Source organism: Lepidothrix coronata, unplaced genomic scaffold (assembly GCF_001604755.1).
Source record: "Lepidothrix coronata isolate B3197 unplaced genomic scaffold, Lepidothrix_coronata-1.0 Scaffold2, whole genome shotgun sequence".
NCBI classification, from domain to species: Eukaryota; Metazoa; Chordata; class Aves; order Passeriformes; family Pipridae; genus Lepidothrix; species Lepidothrix coronata.
The window spans coordinates 6021795-6044685 of NW_016690182.1; the positions used below are offsets into that span (position 1 = coordinate 6021795).

The 22891-nt window shown below is 47.3% G+C and overlaps 1 protein-coding gene across 1 annotated transcript in view; it reads right to left on the minus strand.

The window, feature by feature from the left end:
* Positions 1-3882: 3882 nt before the first annotated feature.
* Positions 3883-22891, minus strand: part of GPC3 (glypican 3) — a 145966-nt gene continuing 126957 nt past the window's right edge. The window contains exon 8 of the mRNA XM_017814180.1: positions 3883-5056. Within this exon, the coding sequence (XP_017669669.1) occupies positions 4881-5056 (176 nt within the window). The 3' untranslated portion in view covers positions 3883-4880. The remainder of the gene's footprint in view (positions 5057-22891) is intronic.

The window sequence follows — 22891 nt, forward strand, 5'->3', positions numbered from 1 at the left end:
ACCACATCTCACACCATAACAGAAAAACCAAATTCCCATGCTGAAGACCAGCGAGCATCCTCCAGCAAGATGATTTCACTTCATTCTCCTCCAGCTGCAGATTCCATCCTCCTGATACCTCCATACCTAGCTCCTCGCTAAGGGAACAAATAACATACCGGGAGGATGACCAGCCAAGTCACCCCCAGCTGTGGAGCTCAAACTGAAAAATCCCTGGGTTTCTGGGAATAGACACCTGCTTCTAAGGTGTGTGATCTGGTAAAGCTTTAGCAGCATTTGTCAATCATTAAGCTGCAGTGCTGCTGGAAAGGTCAAGGAAATTCCCACCAAGGCACCCAAATGTTTGGGAACCAAATGATATTTCTGGGCTGCTTTAGTTCAGGTGAGCTGGAGTGCCTGCAGGTCAGGACTAGTCCGGTGGGCTTGGCCAGTCCCACCTCTGAGCTATGTGCTCCAACACTGGAAGGAGGTGTCTCAGCAGCATACTTGGCTGTTTTGAGCCTTTTGTGGCCTTTGTGTGGTTTCATATATTTTACTTTAGACACTTACACAACATCCCGCATGTGGTCCCCGAGAGCAGCCTGCTCATCTCCCTGCTCCCTGTGCTCTTGGTGGGAACTGCCCACCAGCACCATCTCCTGTGAGGCTGTGAGGATCTCACCATGGACCAGCAGCTGTGAGAAAGCAGAGCAGGAGGCAGTGCAAGGCAGTCATCTCCTCCCCTCCCAGTACAACAGTCCCCAGCATGCCACCCCACCAGGACCTGACCTGTGCACTAACTGAGCACCCTTCAAGGCTGGGGAATCATCTGGAAACTGTCCCCCCCTATGCAGACCCACAGGAACACCCCCGTGTCCAGCTGCCCTGTTTGCAGGCATGGCTGGTGCTCTCTGCATCCGCCTTGCAAGGGGGATTTTGTTTCCGTTGGAAGCCCCAGTGAATCCAGTCCCACATCCACGCTGGGTCCGTGCTCCAGAGTGCTTGAAGGCTTTGCTCAGGGAGATGAACGAGAAATTCTGAAAATTGTCCTGAAAAACGAAACTGAGACACTCTAGATTTCACTTCCCCAAACAGCATGAGCCGTAAGCACCAGCTGTTTCTAGCAGCTGTTCAGTGAGTTAGATTTTGCCATTCCAGCACTAAACTATTAGTCAATTGATTAATGAACTAGGACTTCCCATCCAACAAAAATATTTTGGTTTTAAATTATAATTTGATGCATGGTTAGTGCAGAAATACGTTACACATGCTAAGCACATGTTTGCATCTCATCCTCACTCTCAGACACAGGGAAAGGTGCCGGCTTCACCACCTTTCCAAGGCTGTTTGCAACCCCCCCTAGGGTTGCAGTGCCTTCACGTGCAGCATGATGCTGCTCACTCCTGTCTGCACATGTGATGTGCACAGGGCTGCAGGCTCCTGCCACCCCACTGCTGCCACCAGAACTTAGCAGGAGCTGCAGAACTGGCTGGGAAGCATTAAGGTTAACTGGCAGGGGTGACAGCTCAATCACCTGAGACTGGAAACCTTCCCAAGGTTGCTGGGCCTTTAGCCGGCATCAGCACAGGGTGCTGAGTCCATGATGCACCACTGGGACACAGTGCTGGCAGACAGAGGGCAGGTGCAGAGCACAAGGAGCCCCTGGTTCTGCACAGGGAGTCTGACTGGCTCTGGATTTCACTGCAGAGCTAGAAATTATCTACAAAAGGACATTTTCCATTGTTTTGGTTTGTTTTTGTTTTTTTTTTTTTTTGCAAAAGCATCTCCATGCCATAAACTCCTCTGTTCAGTTATGTTTCCCACTGGCAGAAAAACAGGTATTTACTCTGGTGACACACCTTGCTGGCCAGATGCAGCTACTGCCACTGCTGATCACTGTGTTATCACGGTGCTGCGAGCACAGCTGAGCTGCTGCCCTGGCACCTGCCATCAGCTCAAGCCCCGCACCTCCTTGACTTAGATAAATATATTAACCTATCTATGACATGTATACTCGTTAATAATATATAATAATAAATATAAAAATAAAAATTGAAATAATCTCAACTGTGTATTAGCAGTTAAACCTGTGATCCCTGGGACAAGGTGTGAAGGTCCAGGTACACATGCACAGGGGGAGGCGACAGTGCCCATCTCCTGATGCAGGGGTCCCATTCCATGGCAACACAGGTCACAGTACACAGAACTGGTGTGGAGAAAAAAGCAGGGAACAATTGTTCCTTATTTCTCATGACACGGGAATGAAACACTGCCTGATATTAAACACCAGCTTTAGTCCCCTTGGTGGCCATGGCATCCCTTGCAAACCCCTGGTTAAAACATGCACAAACCTACAGCAGGGAAAAATTCAACAGCTGCTTTTTCAAGTTATAATCTGTTCTTTTATAAACTTGGCAGGTAGTGGGCTCAAAGGCTGGGTTTTGTGATCTCTGATCATAACAACATCTCCAAGAAGCACAGGTTTGCTAAATAGCATGTCTGTGCAATGGGAAACCAGGCTCAGCATGCCTCAGAGGGGTCTTCTGCTGAGAAGCATCAGCATCATGCTGTGGTGATGTAGAGTGTGAGAACCCATCAGGCTTTGTGAGACACACAGCAAGGCACAGCCTGTGCCAGCTCACTCAGAGAGAAAATACGCTGGACTTGTACCGAAAAGCTGGTGCCATCATCCCATCCTGCTGCTTATCTAAGGAAGTAGCAGCACACAGAATATTTCTGACACAATATTAGAGGAGAGGATGTCCCTGTGCTGGTACCAGCGATACCTGGCAAGGCAGAGGCAGCACATCACCTCTGAATAAACCCAGCAGCCTGCTCCCACCCCCAGCACTCCCAGGGGATGAAAGGAAAAGGATCAGAAGGGAAGAAGCGATGGAAATTCAAGTGGCGCTAATAAAATATTCCCTTTGGTGGAGCAGAGGCTCATGGGCTCAGCCAGCTGCGGCACAGAGAGCTGGGGTGATGGGGAGGGCTGGGCCAGAATGAGAGCAAAGCAGCAGGAGGGTGAAGAAATGCCTCTGCCAGCACTGCCAATGGCTGTCCCCTGTGTCACCCTGTGCACTGGGACCCCTTCGACCTGAGGGCTCCCCAGCAAGTGTGATCCCAAGAGATGGTGAGGATTGCAGTTTGGTTTGTGAACATGTAAAATACAAAACCTCATCACACCGCCTGCAGGTAGAAATTCAGCCCTTACAGGAATACTGCGTGTCACCAGCACTGCCCAAACATCCCCAGCACTTACCCCAATGCAGATGGGACACGAGGATTCTGAAACCCACTAACCAGCAGGTCATGCTGAGGCTTAGCCAAGATCTGCTCCTTTCCATCAGGAGCGGTGAATTGGGACTTAACACCTTCAGGCAGAGGAGTGGGTGAGCAACCTTTTCTTCCTCTGCCACAATCCCAAAGCACTTCATGCAGTCCCAAGGCTTCAAATCAGCGTCAGCCAGATAAGCCCCACCACTCAGACTGAGCAAAGTTTCCATTCTCCAAAGCATATGACTGCATGGTTCAGATTTATCTACTTTCTCCTAAACACAAAGTTGCTGTAAAAAGAGGTCTGAGGCACACAAATATTCAGAGCATTCGCATGCGTGTGAGGGTGTGCGTGCACACGTACATGCACACACTGAGGCTTAAGATACTGTGGATATAATCACTCTAGTAAAGGCAGCCTGTTAAACAGAAATATGTAACCATCCTGGCCAGGAACCAAACCAAACCAAACACTCCCTGGCCCCAGCCCTTCCATTTAATCAGACCAAGCCAAGTCTTTCCATGGTGGCCCTGAGCCGGGCACAGTTGGCCTTCCCAGGTTGCCCACTCCAGTTACAAGACTGAGTATCATCTCGAACACATGCGAGACGACTTCCACTGCACCACTTATAGAGCAACCAATCTTTATTTTAGAGATAGCTTACGTAAAGTAACATGCAAAGAAACACATGAGTAAGAGTCTCATCTGCCTCAGGCTCTTACAAATCCTTTTCTTTTCCTCCTTCATAGCACAACACGTTGGACGCCCGTTATTCATCCCTGTAAAGCACAGCGTGTACATCCATGCCGTCTGTCCTTTGGCTGGAGCTGTGTTAGCAGATTTCCCGTGGGAAAGGAGGTGCTTCACTTCTGAAGAATAAAACCAGGGCATTGCATGGGCCACAAGGATGCTGGTAGGGACCAGCCACCTGAACTGACAGGCTTCAGGACCCTGCTGGGATGTGAGCAGCAAAGTCACCTACAACTTGCCACAATGCAAGAGGGTTTTGTGCCCAGGGAAGCATGTCTCCATGATAATCCCAGTGCATGGCAACTTCTCATCCATAGCATCTTTCCTCCTGCTGTGTGTCTGATCTTCTCTCTTCCTTGTCTTCACATGCCCTCAGTATTATGTCCTGGCCAGATTCCTAGGGGTGAGACTCAAATTTGGACTAAGTACAAAAACCGCTTGAACTACAGAAAAAATCTGTATTAAGTCACGTAGGATCAGGGGTCTGATATTTGCTGAGAGTATTTCATAAACCGTAGGTGTTCTGTACCCCATGCATGTTCGAACAACTCAAGATGAAATATGGTCTTCACCTTAACAGCAAGAGAGAATTCAGTCTTCAAAAACTGCAAGGAACACAGTTTAATACGAACCCACTCAGAGTAAATAGGATTATCTTTAAAAAGCACTGTTACCTATTTCATAGTTTGCCATGAAGCAACACTTTTTTAGTTTGTTTTTTTTTTTGTGTGAAGATACCATATTCTCATATAGAAGCGACTCAGGTCATTTGTCCTGTCTTCGGAAATGTGCATATATTTCAGAAGAAGTTCCAAATGTCTTCCTCATTAAAAAAAAGGCATGGAGAGACACGGAGCGATGCCTCCAGCACCGCTCATGGCCAGTGGCCCAGCAGTAGCAGCGGGACCAGAGCAATGGCAGCGGCAGGACTGGGGCAGGTGGCTGCACTCCCAGGGTCACTGCTGGGCACTGTGGCACCGTCTTTGTTTTGCTGATTCAGAAGCTGCTTATTTGCAGAGATGTCGTCCATATCCAGGTCATACGCCAGCTCTGAAAGCAGGAGGAGAGGGGTGGTTAGTAACAGGTGGTGTGTGTTAACATTCTGACACATGGCACCTCCAGCCTCCCCCAAAACTGGGGTCCTGGGGGCAGCCCATGACACAGCTGAGGACAGCTGGGTCCAAGTGCAGTCAAAGACATCATAGCAGGGCTGGATGGGCCAGAAGAGCTTAGCAAACATCTTGTCAGTCCTGCACCCACTGGTCCCAGAGTACCTCCCAGTATCCTATGTTTGGAGAGACCAAAACGTCATAACTGTGCCCCTGTAAGAAAACAAAAGAGATAAGGGGATCTAGCTTACTGGAGAGCTACTCCTAAAGAAAACCAGCTGAGCTTTGGAGCAGGTGTTTAGCAATGCAAATCATGTCTGCTCCCCAGGCACCACAAGAATGTGTGCAGGAGTGAGGAAATCCTGGCGAGCACAAACAGTTCCCCAAACCCAGAGTCAGCAGAAGGCTTTGCTCACCAAAACCTCCTGGTTGTAGGACCTGAGGAGCTCTGCATTTCTGCAATCTTACGTAAGAGTGTGTAAAATATGCTCCTTATAGCACTAAGAACACATCCCATTCCAGTTCCACCTCATCAAAGCACTGGAGAGGAAGGAATGTGAATGGATCATGCACTCTGGGCATTCTGGTGTTGCAACATGTGGACTTTGAGATGAAGCACATGTGGGTTCCAACCCAAGAAAATGTCCAGTATGAAAGTTTTGATAGTCCTGATAGAGGAGTGTGACATTAATGGGGGAAAAGCTTGTGGCAACCCATCACTGGCTGTGAGGGACCTGCTGAGCAGTAAGTCACAGTCACCCTTGTCTTCCTGGGACAGGGAAGAATAAAGTCCAAATAAACAATGTGGAAAGACTAACATCAGCAATTCTCAGGGCCAAGAACAAAAAGGAAAAGTTGTTTTAAGATGCCATTAGCCAGATCCACCTGGGGCGATTGTCCCTGTCAATCAGCTGGACTGAGTGGGTGCACCCATGCTTGACTCAGGGCAATAGGTCCCTTGCTCCCCTGCTTGTGGGAGGGAGCTGTTATCTCCTTCTGGGCTCCAGGTTTCTCACCCAGACGGGAACCACTTAAGCCTTTTCATCTTTTCTCCAGACCCTGGCCTTTGGAAGTGGAGGAAACTGTTGGTTTCCATCAGAAGAGACCCTGGCTCAAGCCTTTTACAAGTCTCCTGGATCACCAGCATGTTGACAGGTTTGGATCATCCCACCGCACCCCTGAGAAAGAATCCAAGAGGCTGAATAAACACTCTATCTAAAAAATGCCACATCAATCCAATGAACACCACTGCCAAGGCAAACAGGGAGGATTTCTTAATCAAAAAATACCCAAACATTGCAAAACAAAAGCAGAACTATATTAGCATGACAAGTGAGTCAGCCCAGGCCATAAAAGGGGGTCAGAAATGGCTCAAAGGAAGTAGTTTTCCATGCACACTAAGGGCCAGGTGCGAGCAAAACCCATTTGGTAAAAAGAAAGGTGCCACCTGCAAAGGAATGTCCTGGGAGGCCATCTCTGCCCATATTAGGCTGCTTTCCAAGCACAGACAGAACAAGTCCCTCTGGCACGAGGGATGCTCAGGCTTCAGGGCAGTTTGGGAGCAGCCTGGCTGCACCACCTTATTTTCCCAAGCTCATTTCTGCAAAATAAGTGAAGAGATTTGGAATTAATAAAATCCCAGCAGATTATTTCACAGTCTGTTGTTTTACACAAGACTCCTCAGCTGCCACAATGTTGGATCAGGGCAATGACGACCTGCCCTGGTGTGTTTTGGAAAGTATTTCCCCACACTCCAAAGGCTCCTAAAACCTAAAAGATGCTCTGTGGGGTCACAGTACCATCAGGCACCCACATGGCTCCAGGCCAGTGATCATAAGAGCTTTTGAGGCAGAATATTCTCATTGGACATCCTAGCAAAACTAAAAAAAGATCCCCAGGAACTGAGTAACTACTCTTGCCTTCCATTTAGAAAAGAAATTTGAAACAAAAGAGTGTTTCAGCAAGGTCCTTAACAGCACAATGCATTTTGACATCCCCATTTACAGTCTCATTCTGGGATGTAATTTATGAGATGAGAGTTCCTGCAGCAGCTGAATTGTGTTGGAAATGTTCAGCCAGAATGTACCAAAATGAACATTTCAGACATATTCTTCTCTGTGGGAAAATTTCAAATTCTGGGATTTCACCTCAGTTTGAGCAAGGGTAGTTTTTTTAAATCATAGCATTTCACCCAAATGGAGATGATGATTCTCTCACTCATCCATTTTGACCAAATTAAAGAGAACAGAACAGAAACCCTTTTGTCATCAGAGATTAGAGTGCTACTTTCTTTGTCTTGTTTAAATGCTTCAGCAGTTTAGCACCTGGGTGTGCCATTTGTTTTCACTGTTCCTTCCATTGTTTCCTACTCTGGGCTTATTTGTGCCCAACTGTATTTTTAGGCTTGATGGATTTAGCCAAACATCTTTTATTTTGTATTAATAATGGATCTGTAACTCTTGCAAATCCCTTTCACTTAACTTCTAATGACCTTTGGTACATCAGAGTAGAAGAAAGTAAAAAGTATGAGGCTCTAACAGACCTCAGGGAGCTGATAACCAGGTCCAGGCAATAATGACACCGAAAATACACGTCACAGAATCACAGAATGAGTACAGTCAGAAGGGACCACAGTGGGTCATCTGGTCCAACCTCCCTGCTCAAGTAGGGTCGTCCTAGAGCACATTGCACAGGATTGTGTCCAGACAGTTCTTGAGTATCTCCAGTGAGGGAGACTCTACATGCTCTCTGGGCATAACCTGTTCCAGTGCAGTCACCAGCACAGTAAAGCAGTTCTTCCTCATATTCAGGTGGAACTTCCTGTGCATCAGTTTCTGCCTGTTGCCTCTGGTCTTATTGCTTATATTACTGATAATAATCATATTTCAAATCCTGGAATCCAAATATTCCTAACCTGGTACTTCTTGAGAGGTCTCCATTACAATTTCCAGCCTTTGCTAGGATCTCCAGTTAGTCCAGGTCACCACCACATCTCTGCACCTCCTCCTCCCACAGCTGCTGGGAGCAAAGGACCCCGGCAGCAGGGATGGGGCTGCAGGATGGCTGGTGGGGTAACAGAAACTAACCTTCCACATATTGTTCTGGTCACTTCCACCCAAAACTCTGCCCTTACACTGCAAAATAAGCCAAGAGAAGTTGATCCTCTGTCTCCCCTCTTGCCCAGCCACTTTCTGCATTAAACATCTCCACAGCCCCAGCTCTGATCACCCAATTCAATGGCATCAGTTTCTTAGTTTCTTTGGCCTGCAAAGACTTTTTGTGGGGGGCAGGAAACTAGAAAAATCTGTTTCTGTTTATAATCAGTTGGAGTCCAGGGGGTATTACCAACAATCTGCGCTAATTACAAATTCAGTCTTCACTCATTTTGCCCCCTCTTGTCCTCTGGACCGCAGATTAGATAATCCCCTTAAAATAATAGTCAATCATTAGCTCTGCTTTTTTATTCCCCCCTCACGCAAGCCGAGCGTGCTGTGCCGTTTCCCGGAATCCTCACACAGCTGGTGAAAGGTCTCCAGCCGCACACAAGCCAGTCCCTCCGGAAGCATCCTTTGTAACCAAAGCCCCTCTAACACAAAGCTGCTGCGCTGTGCTCCCAGGACTGCAACAGCTTCAATGGTCTCGCAGCGTGGATGACAAAACCTGGCGCCAGCTCTACAACACGCACTTTCCGCATCCACAGAATAAAGCGGCAGCATTTTTCCATGGATTAGGAATAGAATTGGGCATACTGACTCTGCACAAGCTTATTGGGCAGGAATCATTAAAAAGCTCTTCTTGCTGAACCACACCAGCTTTGGAGACAGCTACAAAAGATGGCTGTTTTGAGTTGGGATAATAAGTCCCATGGCAGCTGGCACAGAAGGAGCCGGGAGGATGAGTGGCACACAGGCCACTTACAGCAGGCTTTCCTCTGCCAAATTCACTGCTGCCTACCAAAACACCCCTTTCCCCCCAAAAAAAGGACAACACACAGCCTTTAGCAAAGAACCACTAGCAAATGCCACTCTGGCAAATGACCTCCAAGAGAACAGTCCCGCAGGCTGGTCTTGGCTGCTGCCCAGAGCCAGGGAATGTCATCTCGCAGGCAGGCATCTGGGCTGCCCGCCTGCCAAGCCTGCCCCGGCACATGGTTCCAGTGATGGCCCTAATATAGTAACAGAGCCATGATGGATGGCCATGCATGAAAACCCCCTCGCCGTGTCATCTGATAGCTCTGCCAGCACCCTGTGCAGCCGTGATGGGTGTGAGGGGATCCCATCACAGGAGAAACCATCGTGCCCAACGCAGCATGTTCACCAAACAGGGCTGCTGAGTGGGCCAAAGCACCTGTGGGGACGTGGTGATGGCCCTTGTTTGCAGATGATGGAAACTTGTGGCAGGAAGGGAATGGATTGTGGCCATGTGTTTCCAGTGAGCGCAAAACACATCAAGTAGAAATGTCAGTTTGGCAAGCTGCTGCATCTGCCAACGTCTGCCTGCATCTTTCCTTCAGGACTGGTTTAGGAAGTACATGCTACCATTGCAATGAGAATGACACTCTCTAGGGTGCACTGCTTGGTTTAATTTTTTTAAGCAGCAAGCATCTTCATTGTGGGCAACAGTTTGCCAATAGATACATTAGACTTGCTGTCTCCAAAACAGGACTGGACTTCTCAAAGGGAGAGATGTTTGAGTCAAGCCCAAACTGTTGAATCATTACAAGGTGAAGCATAAAACCCTGTGATTCCACAGACCAGGCTGCCTGACCCTGGCTCCCAACTCTTTCCGTCTCTACAGTACCAACTGCTTCACTCTCACAGGTGTTTGCACCTGAAATTCAGAAGAACATTCCAATTTCATCTCAAACTCTTCCTGTTGGAACACCAAAAGCTCTGCTCACCTCAGCCTCCAATTATCTGGCTTTCTCATGCAAACAGTTCATACTACAAACGCACCTCTGCCTCTACAAAGGCAACACCTGAACCCATCCGTGGGGTTACATGGCACAAACAGCTGCAACTGCACAGATACAGCTGAGATCCCCAACCCTCTGCTTCTCCAAAATACTTTAAACTCTTCCAAACACCTAGCCAAGCATGGTTTCATCTTAACAGGGAGGTTTTGCCCTCTGGCTTATTACCACTAAAATCCTGGAGCACCAACAGGTTTGCCAGTTGTCTTCTTGCACAACGAGCTGCAACAGCCCAGCCATAGGTGCGGCCGTGCCGGGGTGTAATTAAAGCGCTGAGCCAGGGCTGGATGTGGTGCTTGTGTTGGCACAGCCACGAGATCACCGAGATGGATGTGCAGCATGTGCATGGTCTTGTGCCTCTGCTTTTCCACCTCCTCCACAGCAATTTAAGAGGTGCGGCTCTTGGCAATACAGATTTGGGGAAAAAAAAGAAGAAAAAAAGCTCAACACTATCCTGCTGCAACATGGCTGAGAGAGCTTGGCGCGGCTCAGCAGCAAGTGGTAACCCAAGGGAACTGAGTTTGGGATTGCTGATTTGCAAACTAAGACTTTTCTCCCTCACCTTGCCTCTTTGACAGCTCTTGGCTCCTGGTGTGCCACCAACGGCCCCCAGCCTGCAGCACGTGTTCCCCAGTGACCCAGAGACTGCAGGCACCACCACAAAACCAGCACTGATTGGGGGTGAAGTTCCTCTAGGATCAAAGCTCCCTAGGAGGCAGTAACTAAATTGACTTGGGGAGATGAAGAGGTGAGGAAGGTCCATCTCAGTCCCACACCAGGTGTGCAATCAGGTGCTGTTCGGGGTACACCAGGCAATGAGCTCTGCAAGGCAACCAGTATGCACGTCCTGGCTCCCTAACATCCAGTACTACTACAAAAGTCTCTCCACAGACATCCTCAGGCTTTTGATGGGGTGAAGGGGCAAAACATCCTCAAAAACCCCAATACATCATATGGTATGGGCAGAGGGGCTGCACCATGACCTCAATTCAAGCAATTGCTCCTCCACCCCACCTTGGCCAGAGGCTTGGGGTGAGGAAGGGCTATCATTTATGACCTGGGCCTATGTTTACTTCGAAAACATACTCATTAAATTCCTCTTTGCTCCTTGGTTTGTTCTAGATTTACCCTGAAGAGAATCTGGCGTCTGCAATTGCATTAATCATTTTCCCTTTGGCAGAGTGTGAAAGAGTTTCTGAACTACACTCGCGGAGAGGAGCCACAAAAACGTGTTTAGCAAAATGTGCTCATGTAATCTATTAAAAATTAACAAATCTCATTAGCATTATTAATTGAAAGTGCCAGACTCCTTGTGTTTTGCTGATGAGGCAGTATGCCCTGGTCTCATATCCTATAAGATCCAGAAGAAGACTTGCTACCTAAAGGAACCGAGGAGAGAAGCACTGAAAAATACGGAGCTAAACATGTACAGCCAAAAACATTGACAAAGGCAGGAGTCAAGAAAGAAAAAGACAAATATCTGGAAACAGAAGAGTATGAATGGAAGTGAAGTGATTTATGTGGCAGCAATATAGGATTGGGTCAAGCAATGCTCCTGCAGATCTCCCATGTACATCAGCCCAGCCAGATGTGGAGTCATCTTCTTCCTCTTTGTAGACCTTCAAGATCTAAACCACAAAGCGATCCCTTCTGATCACTCTGCTATCACCTGAGACATCTCAGGAACAGTCTTGATTTTGGGAGGTATGGTTTCCAGTGATAGAAGAGCAAAATGAAATGTTTCATATTCTAATAACTGAAAACAATATAATCACATCAAACTGAAATTTTCTCCTTCATCTTTTATCTCTCAAGAGCTCTTTGGATATGACCAGGACAGGTGGTTCTTGCTTGCTGCATGCTGGCCTTCAGCTCTTCAAGCTCAGGACACTTAGTGACATTCAAGTGCTGGCTAAATGCAGTTCTAAGGGGAATGTCAATGGTTCCTGCCTTCCAGATGCTATCCACTAAAACTAGCCACTAAAACTAGCCCTCAAGGCAGAAGGGTATTTCTCAATGCTTGATTAGAAAAGTCATGGTGGTGTTACAGCACCCAGGAACATCTGACATTGTCCTTTGTGACTCACTGCATGCAGAAATCAGACATGAACAGTGCCCAGGCCATGGAGACCAGGGGTTCATGGCATTCATGCTCCAAGTGGGAATCCAGGAATGTGCCTCTTCAGTCAAAAAGGACCAGGACTTTGTGCAACGTCTACATTCAGTCAAAAATCCCTGGACATCCATCAGGCCTTACTTACCTTTTAAGGAAAAAGAAAAAAAATCAAAGGCAGATGGTGTTTTGCTCCTTGAACACACATGTAAAGAAAGTGCTGAGCAGCACACTCAGCCTGGGGATCAAACTGGCAGACTCCAACAGGCTCATGATGCCAAGGGAAATATCTGGAGTGAGATTTCAGGTCATAACCCTAGAATCTGGGTTGTGCATGGACAGACCTGCTCAGCACACAGGTAGAGCTGGCAGGTAGGCTCAGGCATGGTGGTACACCGTGCTCTTCTGCTCAGCCTGACTCTGTTACTGGAGAAACTCCCTGAGGTCCTGTGCTCTGACACTGCTTGGGATCACTGGCATGGATGGAGAGCAAGCTCCCCCTGTCCATGCCGGGAGAATGTTTGCATAGAGCATAGGCTCAGGTAAGAGAGCTGCCAAGGAAAGGGAGCCAAGAGGCTACAGCATCTCCTGGCTTTTCTAATTGTGTTAAGCTGCTAAAATAAATAAATAAATAAATAACAAACAAACAAACAAACAAACAAATAAATAAATAAATAAATAAATAAATAAAACCCTGGACCTGCATTAAAACAACATAAAAGTGACTTCAGTCTATAAAAATGGGGTAATGCAGATGGCCCTGGGAAACATCACCATACCCAACTTTCCTACTTTATATAGAAGAAGGTTTGGGTTCATAGGCTGGAACTCTTTAACAGCTTCAGGTCACATTCCCTGCGCTGGAAGAAGCCCCAGGAACAGCCAGTGTAGTCTGAAAACAGGACCTGGCTTTGCACTGCCTTCTGCATGGCTGCAGAGAAAGACCCAAATTAAACCCAGCTGCTTACTCTGTTTGTGTAACATCTGATACAAATCCAGGCTGAGTCCTGCTCCCTACCTCTGTCCCAGGCCAAGAGCAAACCGTAGTCCCAAAACACAAGTGGAATGATGGTGCTGAAAGCTGGATCTGGATGGTGGTTGCAGTTCCAATTGGAAACCCAGTGTCATCCCTGCTGAGCACCAGGACACTGTGGCAGCAGAGCTTGGGCTGTGTTGGACCCATGCCATGACACTTGCTCTTTCTGGGGGCCAAGGGTCTCCCTGTTATGCTTGGGGACCTGTGGCTGGGAACATGTTGGAGCTCAAGGAGACCACCTTGACTGCCCCCACTCCAGCAGGAGGGAGCAAGGGACAGAGGGGATTGGCCCTGGCCTTTTATCCTGGTCAGTCTGTACAGTGCAGCCACAAGAAGGTACTAGGGACAAGGACTCACTGCTCATGTGGTGGGAGCATCCAAATTGTTCTGGAGACACCTCTATTGACCCAGCAAGCAGTCTAAGAAGGAGGTGACAACTCAGTAGGGCTCCAAGGTCCACAAATGCCTCCTTCTCCATGCTATCTGTAGCAATCATGGCTCACTCTCAGGAATGTCACAATCGCAGTGGAAAATCAACATAAAAAGGCTACATAATCCAGTTTGAAAATCCCTTCAAAAACCACAAAATCTTCTCTAAAATGGATTACAGAGATTAGAGATAAGAGTTTCCTGGAAATCAAGAATTGCATTTCAGCCTCCCCCCTCCACCCTCTCAGAAAAAAGAATCAGGCTCATGCCCCCCAACACCTCACCACACTCCTCCCCAGCCATCACTCCGGCCTTGGGGAGCAATGGCAGCTGCCTCCAGCCCCTAAAAACAGCAGAGCTGTGTCTACCTGATTTTGCCCTAAGCACTATTTTGGGGCACAATCTGATGCATGTACCTGAGCCAATGGACAACATGCATCAGTGGGAAGAAATCTGCCTGCACAGGGAGAGGAGAGGATGACTGCCAGCCTCCTGCAAGCTTTTTGGTCCATCCCTTCTCCAAACAGGCTCCATGGGACTGTATAATGTGCTGCCATGGTTTTGTGAGCTGCAGGAGGCTGCACCCAACCCTGTGGGTGCCCAGCAGAAAAACATCCTCTTAAATCAAGGTGGTCTTGTAAAAATCACTGATGTGCCAACGGTGACAACGATAGCAAGAGGAGAAAGGTCAAACACTCTTGAACCAATGATATAAAAATATTTAGCAGCCACACCATTATTATTCTGGTAGATTAAAACCAGCTTTTTGTTTAATATTTTGACTCAAGCATCTACAGTTGATGGTGGCAGGATAATCTTCTGTTGGGAATTTTTATTTTGTGAGAGTATTTGTGCGTGCTTTCTTATTTGGAACAACAACAACAAAAAAGGATTGCAATATTAGCATTCCCGGCAGAGCACACATTCGAGTTCCCGACCTGTTATTGCTCAAGGACTTCTGCAGCTGCAGATGCCTGTTTGGAGCTACAGTTAGGTCACTTTGAATGATGCTCACAGAATAAGGATCAAAACACTCACAGCTTGATCAAAAGGACATTTTATGAACATTGCAGCCCAAGTGCTGATGTGAATACTTACGTTCGCCCTTATATTACCTCAGCTCAGTTCTAATAAAATTAACACCCTTCTAAATAATGCACTCAATTTTTATATGTTTCATGTTTTTCTGCCTTATGGCTTTGAAAGCATGTTCTCAAAACCTTTACATCACTCTGGGTATGTTCAGTTGTGTTGGGATCTGAAAATCAACTTCTTGTCTAGAGGAATAACGGGGGTTGCAGCTTTGCATCATTGTTCCACCTGCTCTAACCTGAATTTAAACACTAAAGGCTGGGGGTTTTTCCCTCACAAAAGAGGGTAAGACAGTCAGACTCTTTCTTTTACCAGTAGGAATTACCACCTGTAAATAAACAACCAAAAACTGAACTACAACCTCCAGCAGCATAAATGCTCCTTTGAAAAGAGACAACAGAAAAAACAAAGCAGGGAAAAATCCAGTCTCTTTTCTGCATTTCCCTTGCCCATTACAGGCAAAATGAACTTACCAGTCCAGGACAGGGGATGTCTTATTGGTGCAATACAGCTGCTTAACTGTTCTTTAGAGATATTCATCTCAAAAGCCAGAACAGAAAGAGCATTTTTCCCCCCTTTTATTTATTTATCTTTTTTTGTGCCAACTCACCTTAGCTGAAAAGCGCATTGAGATTGTAATTGTGGGAAGGCCTCATCTAGTAGATTTGTAAACTCAGCTATCGGCTTGAATTACTGGAATTAGCAAGGCTAATTTAATGTCACTGTTCAAAATAGCTCAGATTTGGAATTTCTTAATGGCCTTAGGAAAAGGAGTCTTTATGCATACTGCAATCTAGGCTTCATTCTTAGACTAAATTCCTTCTCATAGATTTTGTGAATGCCCTGTTTTGTAGCCAACACAAACTCTGTCCAGTAAAATAATGTAAGGACTCAGAATGAAAAGAGATTAGCTGTTCCCTGCTCCTGTTATTTTAAAGCAGAAATAACTTTGGCTTCTACTGATTCATAGACAAAGCTTGAAATGCAAAGCATGCTCAACTCCAGATTCAGCATGAAAAGGACCTTAAAATATTCCCGAGTGCAAGTAATGGACTTATTAGAGGGATGAAAAGAGGCACTTTTCACAGAATCCCAAGCCCTTTAGTCCTGTCATATCAATAATCTTGCTTAAGAATTTCATTCTATTTACATTTCTTTCCCTTCCAAATATCCTGCCTGACTCCTATGAAATACAACGTTTACGCTTTTAAAGCGTTAATTTATTTCTGTTAATGCTTGGTGGTGAGTGGTGTAAAATGTCTGTGGATCACCCAGAGCGGGAGCCACGGCGTCACAATGGGGTGCGACAGGGAACAGTTCTGTCCAACATGCAGTTTTACACCTGACAACTGATAAATGGGGAGGGAATTTTAAAGACTTGGTTAAAAGCATCTTCTTTAAATAGTGGCCGTCGATGGAGCTAGAACTCGATATACCTGCAGTCTGTTATCCTCTCCTTCATGTTTAACACCCACAAAAACAATGCTAACAGTAAGAAAAAAAAAAGCTTTATAGGTATCAGGAAGGAAATTCACCTGGCTGTTCTTAAGCTGCCAAAATATATCAAATTTTTAACCCAGTTAGCTTAGTCTTTGCAAGATGGTTTAATCTAAAACCAGTACTAAGCAATTAGTGACAATTTTCCCCCTTTGTTTGAGGAAATGGCTGAAAAACAAAGGGATTTAAGGAACAAATCACAAAAGCCTGTGTGGGAATACCAGTAAAGCAGATGGAGATGTCCCCTTTTTTAAGAAGTGAGGGGAAGTTTTTTCTCCATTGGGCTCCATGTCCCCAGGACAATTAGCACTGACTGGGGAGCATCATAGCATGGAGGGGATGGAAGATATTTTGGGCTACATTTGCCCATGGCCCTCCCTGAGACAGCACCAGCAGGGACCAAAAGATCCCCAAACACTGTGATAGGATGAGTGGGTGAGTGGCCACACTGGGATGGCCGTGCACAGCACGTGGTACCAGCCAGTGATGATTTCCACAGACCAAACCAGATTTCACGCTGCCTTTCACCTAAGGGTCTCAAAGCTCAGCACAGGCATTAATTATGCCCTCTGCTTCACAGAGATTAATTAAGCACTGAAGCCTCACAGTCCCTGAGAGCCAAGCACAAACCTCCATTCACCAACAGCTAAAATTGAGCCGAGGTTGTGATGAGGCTTCAGGAGCACTGATGGAAGAGCTGATAAAAGCACCTCTGAGTGCCCCAAGCTGCTCTGAAGTGGCAGCATCCTCTTCCCAGGATACTTCTAATTCCTCTGGACACATCCCAGCAAGTCCCCCTGAGAAAGCAGCCTTTTGAGGTTTGGCTCTGAAAACACTCTTTATGGCAAGGCATGAAAAGCTGACACACCAGGGAGCCAGGAGGGCAGGGAGCAGTCCCATCCCACAGCCATCCTTCTGTGCATCCCCTCAGTCCCTATTCCTAAGGACACTTCTACAGTCTCTGATGTTAGCGGTCATTTTTCCTAATGATGAACTGGACAGCCCTGATAAGACATCCCATATCCACATGCCAAGAAGAAACAGCAGCTCCTCACATCATCCTTGTTGCCTCCTCCTGTGCCGCTGGCTGCTGGGCTGCTGGGCTGCTGTGTCACCCCTCCCTGGGTGGGACAGGCTGCAGAAGATGAGCAGGCTGCCTTTTCCTGCCCCATCCTCCCAGCTCCTCCAGCTGCAAGAGGCATCTGACAGCAGAGCCATGGGAAGGCACCACAACATGCCCAGGTGCTCTGAGATGCTCCAGAAACCACCCTGACTGCAACACATGCAGAGCCATTATCCCTCACTGGGAAAAAACAACACAGATCACACAGGACTTGTGCAGCCTTGGTCACTCTGGAGGCAATGCTCTAGCAAAGAAACAAAATCCTCTCTGCCTCCTGATCCCTGTTTTGCTCCATTCAGGCTTGCTGGATGCCTCCCTGTCTTTCCATCTGCCTGGATGACTTCATGTCCTCTCAGATGTTGATCGAGCCGTTTGCCCAGGGCACACACAAGGGATTCAGATGAGCAGTCTGCCAACCCACAAACATCTGCTATCACTGTTTCTTTAGCAACAAATGCCTGGATGAAATAGGTGACAAGTGCATTAAAAAAATATGATACCTGTGCTGCAAAGAGCTGGAAGGCAAAGGGGGATTGCCAGCCCCTGCAGCTAACAAAAAGTGGTGGCTGTGCTGTAGCTGCAGCATGGGAAACCCATTAAGACCACATGGGGTGTCAAATTGTATGGAACGTGAGCGCTGGCCTTGCAGGGCAAGCAACGGAACCGGGTGGGAAGCGGGTCCAAAGAGACCAGAGGTAACATGAGCTTCTAAGAACACACCTGCCTTTGCCTCCCAAAAACTGAGAGGAACAGGTGAACAGGCGCAGCCTGAGCTGCCGGTCAAGACAGAGGTAGACAAAGCATCCCTTGTGCATCCCATCCTGCTGTGGGATGTAGCAGGGGAGATGCTCATGGAGGGACCCCTGGGAGAAGGGCTTGCTGTAGGAACTGCATCTTTTTGCTCTGCTTTAGGGGTTAGTGCCATCCTGCAGCCATCCAGTTCCCCAGTGTAGGTTTCGGTGGGATGAAAGGGATTTAGGAACCTCCAGGTAATCCCACACAGTGATCCCGGTTACTCTGTATCCTACATAACAGGAGCTGGTTAAGTATTTTTACAGACAGGTTTCTGCTCCTTAATGCATGCAGCTGGTCAGGTGAACCTTACTGTTAATAGCAACCGAAATCACGCTCTAACCTCTTGCTTTCCAACCCAAGCACAGCAGTTCTTTTCATTCAGTGAGTAGCAATACCTCCTTGCTAAGTCCTTATTTTTGGATTTTTTCCTTTGGTACGCAGAACCATTTTTCTTTTTTCCACATTTTTAATGAGTTCTGGCAGTAGGAAGTTGTTTGTAAATCACACAAGTATTTGTTTTACTGGAAACATCTGCTTTAACACATTTGTCTTTTAAAAAAACATTTTTTTTTAAACAAAGGTATTAAGCTGCAATGTAAATTGGGCACATCTGTTTATGAGTCACTGCAATAGCACTGCCTCTAATGCACCAGATCACATAGATCTCCAGGGGCCTGATCCAGCAGAAATTGGAAACTCACAGCTCGTTCTGCTCCCTTTTCCAGCACTCCTCTTCCAACAGCACTTCTGCCTGATTTAATAAATTAAGGCCACTAAATAAGAAAGACCTATTTAGCATCTGCTAATAACATTAGGTGTCTGGCCCAGTAGTCACTTAAGTATCAACAAGATACTCAAGCTGGTGCCCAAGTCCACAGACAACTGAGGACCAAGTTCAGTGGAATTATTTTTACATGAGGGACACTCGTAGCTGTGAACTCCAGGCTGCACCAGACCCACCTCTGCCCACGGTGCCATACTATCTCTGCTGCCTTCAGATATTCAGGGCTGCCATAAAAAAAAACGTTTAGAGAAGCAAAGTAGAGGGAAAGACATCAGCTGAACCTCCAAGATCAAAACCTGACTCACCAGCTGGCATTTGTTCACTGGAAATGCAAGGGTTAGCAGACCTGCAGCACTGGTCTGGGGCCCAGGACAAACCATTCAGCTTTTTTTACTGCAGTGGCTGGCAAGCATCCTTAATGCCTCTTGGGTAAATAGAGCCAATGAGGGGTGTGAAGAGGGAATCAAAACCAGCAAGGAGATGCTTGGAGTGGGCAGATTCAGGACCTCCATGTCCACAAGAGCTGCCAGACTCCAACTGTCCCAGGCACATGCACCTCACCCCACCAGGGCAAAGCTTTTTTACTGCCACCAAAGCCCACAGCCAGGCAGGAACATCCCACCAGAGCCCAGGAGGGGAATGCAGTGCGTGCAAAACCTTTGCTCCCTGCACCTGGCCACGGTCCACCCATCCGGGACAAATGCGTACCCAAAACCATCAGACTGCTGCTGTGACCCCCACACACCTGATATCTGCCACTGGCACCATATTTGGAAAAACTGGTCCATTGGTGAAAGCACTCATAGACAAATAGCACAGCAGTCATGGTGGCTGTGCACCGCCTCATCTTAGCTACAAGGTGCTGGGCACAGCTGATAGAATCATAGAATGATTTGGAATTATTTTGGGTTGGAAGGGACCTTGAAGCTCATTTTGTTCCAAACCCCCTGCCATGGGCAGGGACACCTTCCAGGGACACCAGGTTGCTCAAAGCCCCATCCAGCCTGGCCTTGAACACTTCCAGAGATGGGGCAGCCACAACTTCTCAGGGCAACCTGTGCCAGTGCCTCACCACCCTCACAGTAAAAAATTTCTTCCTAACATCGAATCTGTCAGTTTAAAGCCATTCCCCCTCGTCCTGTCACTCCATACCCTTGCCAAAAGTCCCTCTCCAGCTCTCTTGTAGCCCCTTTAGGTACTGGAAGGCTGCAATAAGGTCTCCCTGAAGCCTTCTCTTCTCCAGGCTGAACAATCCCAACTTTCTCAGCCTGCCTCCACAGCAGAGGTGTTCCAGCCCTTGGAGCATCTTTGTGGCCTCCTCTGGACCTTGACCCTCTCTTAGTCTTTGCAATGGCAGAAATAAAGCTACAAGTGTCAGGAAGGGACATGGAAGGCAACAGTGAATCGGACGCTCCCTGACAACAGACAATGGAGCACGAGTGGGGAAGTTTGCCTTTAGAAGGAAGGGGAGAGGAGAGCATTTTGTGTATAAACACATTCTTTCACATTCTCTGCACGTGCCTTAGCAGATTATTTATGTGGACAAAGGAAGAGGAAGAGATATTGCAGGCTGTGTTCTGCGATGACTTTGGGGAGCACACAAGTTTTTTTTTAATTTACTTTTTACTGGAATGATCTACACAGAACCAGAAAAGGACAGCAAATGTACCGAAGCTGCAGAGCAGCCGGTGGAGAGTTATCAAGGAGGCAGAGGATATTAGTCAGATTCTGATAATAACCACCATCTCCCACCTGCCAACTGCAGTCTGCCTGACACAAAAAACTCTGAAAACAGGCTGCAGCAGATGTCTGCCTCCCCATGCAGGAAGCGTCTCCAGTATCCATGAGACACAAGCAGCTCCAAAATAGCTTCGAGTCAAACAATTTTACAGAGACTCAAGACACTAAATTCAAACAGGAAGGAGGGAGGAAAAAAAAAGTAAAGAAAAAGGATGTGTATCACATTGCAGTTGTAATTTACATTTTAGAAATCCTGCTGGGACTCCTGTGCTGGACTGAGGCAGTGACAGATGCCCCGGCAGTCTGTCCAGCTGCCAAACCTGATGCTCAGCAGCCAGCAGTACCTGCCACCACAAAACATCCCTCCCCACACATCACAGCACAGAACCACCAAGGGAGTTGCCAGCCAAGGGATGCAGCAGCATCCTGGGCGCACAGGGACCCTCAGCATCCAGCAAAGAGTCTGCCCCAAGGCAGCACTTCGGGCACCAGCTCCTGGCTGCTTGGAGATGGGATATGCAGAAAGGGCCCTCCAAGGAAGGAAGGTGTGAGAAAGGAAAGGCGCTGCTGGGTTGGCATTCAAGATCCCTGCCGGGCACAGACCCAGCCTCCTGCAGGAGGGAAGGGTAGAACATCGTCCCAGATCCCACGGGTAGCAAAGAGAGAACGAAAAGCAGGAACAGACAGCAAGATGTCATCAAGAGCCCCAAATACCACTGAAGACATTTTCTGAAACAACAGAAGCTGGTCAAAATGCCAGATTTCCATTCCCATAGAAAAGGGAGAATGTGCTACTGCTTTAAAGCAGAACAAAGGCAAAATGCGTCCAAATTTTCTGTTGTTTAAATAAAAAAAATTCTAAAAAGGCAAGTTTACATACCACTCCAACAAAGTCCAATCAATTCATTTTAATTTCATTTTTTTTCTGTGTATAATTATAAACATAATCTCAAGCAGACTTTTAGACAAGAAGCTGCTCTGGAGTGAAACCTGACAGGATTACCTTGCAGTACAGGCAAGCAGGCTGCTGCTGCTTCATTTCCCTGCTGCAAGAGCTGAGAAAGATGTTTCAGTTTATTCCAAAACAAGAAAATCCCATCCAAAACTCCAGCATGCTTCACTGGAGAGGCAGTTTGCAACACAGTCTCCCAGTCAGAAAGCTTCTGACCTGCCCTAAAAGCAACACAAGGGGAGGTAAATTTTGAAGCCAGGGCACTTTTGCCCCAAGGAAGTTGCACCACAGACCTAGAAAAGCTGGCAAAGTCAGGAAACTTCAAAAGCACTCGGCTGCCTGAAATTTGTTCCTACAGAAAAAACCCATCTGGGCTCACTTTCAAGCTGTGAGACCCCAAGGGCCAGGAATGGAGGGAGAAGGCAGAGCACAGTCCGTGGCAGCCACTGCGTGGGAAGGAGGACATCTCTCCTCCAGTTCACAGCTCATCCATCCCAGCACGAGAGGGGTCGGGATCTGCTGGAAATACACCTGGGAATGAGGGGAGCCTGCGCTCTGGCAAACACACCTGGTTCAGTTCATGTTACTCCTGGTGTCAGCCCCGGCAGATGTGTGTGCACAGCTTGGGGCTAATGCACAACAGTCGAGGAGAGCTCCCGCCTGACGGATGATGGATCCCCCGTTTCTGGAGTGCACGGAGCAGTGTTGACTCAGTAATTGATCGTGTCCTGGTTATGCACAAACTGATGAGTGATTTGCAGGCCAGACCCAAATGCACGCTATTTTCACTTGCAAAGCAAGGCGTGAGAAGAGAGAAAGAAATCAGGATTAAAACCCTGGAATCCTAGGAGGTTTCTCTGGAGGAGCATCCTTCTTCCCCTTTCCAATATCTTTCTGGCAAGGACTTAAAAAACAGGCTGCTTTCAGGGAAGGTCTGTGCTTCCTTCTGCTGGAGACCAACAGCCACCAGCAACAGGCTCCATGATCAGGCCGGTGCACAAGTCCAGCATGGGCTGTCCATTGATTTAATCTCAAGCAACGCCTCTTCCTCCATCCAGGCTACATCCAGACATCTTCCAGATATTTTAAGTCACAGCTTCATTTAATGAGGCTTGATTACTTCATGGATACATACATTTATATTTATGGAAAGATGTAAAAACTAATTTTCAAGAATGCAATGCTGCTGTCTGCAGCAAGTAGGAACCTGTTGGATCCCAGAGATCGATGCCATGTGGACTCT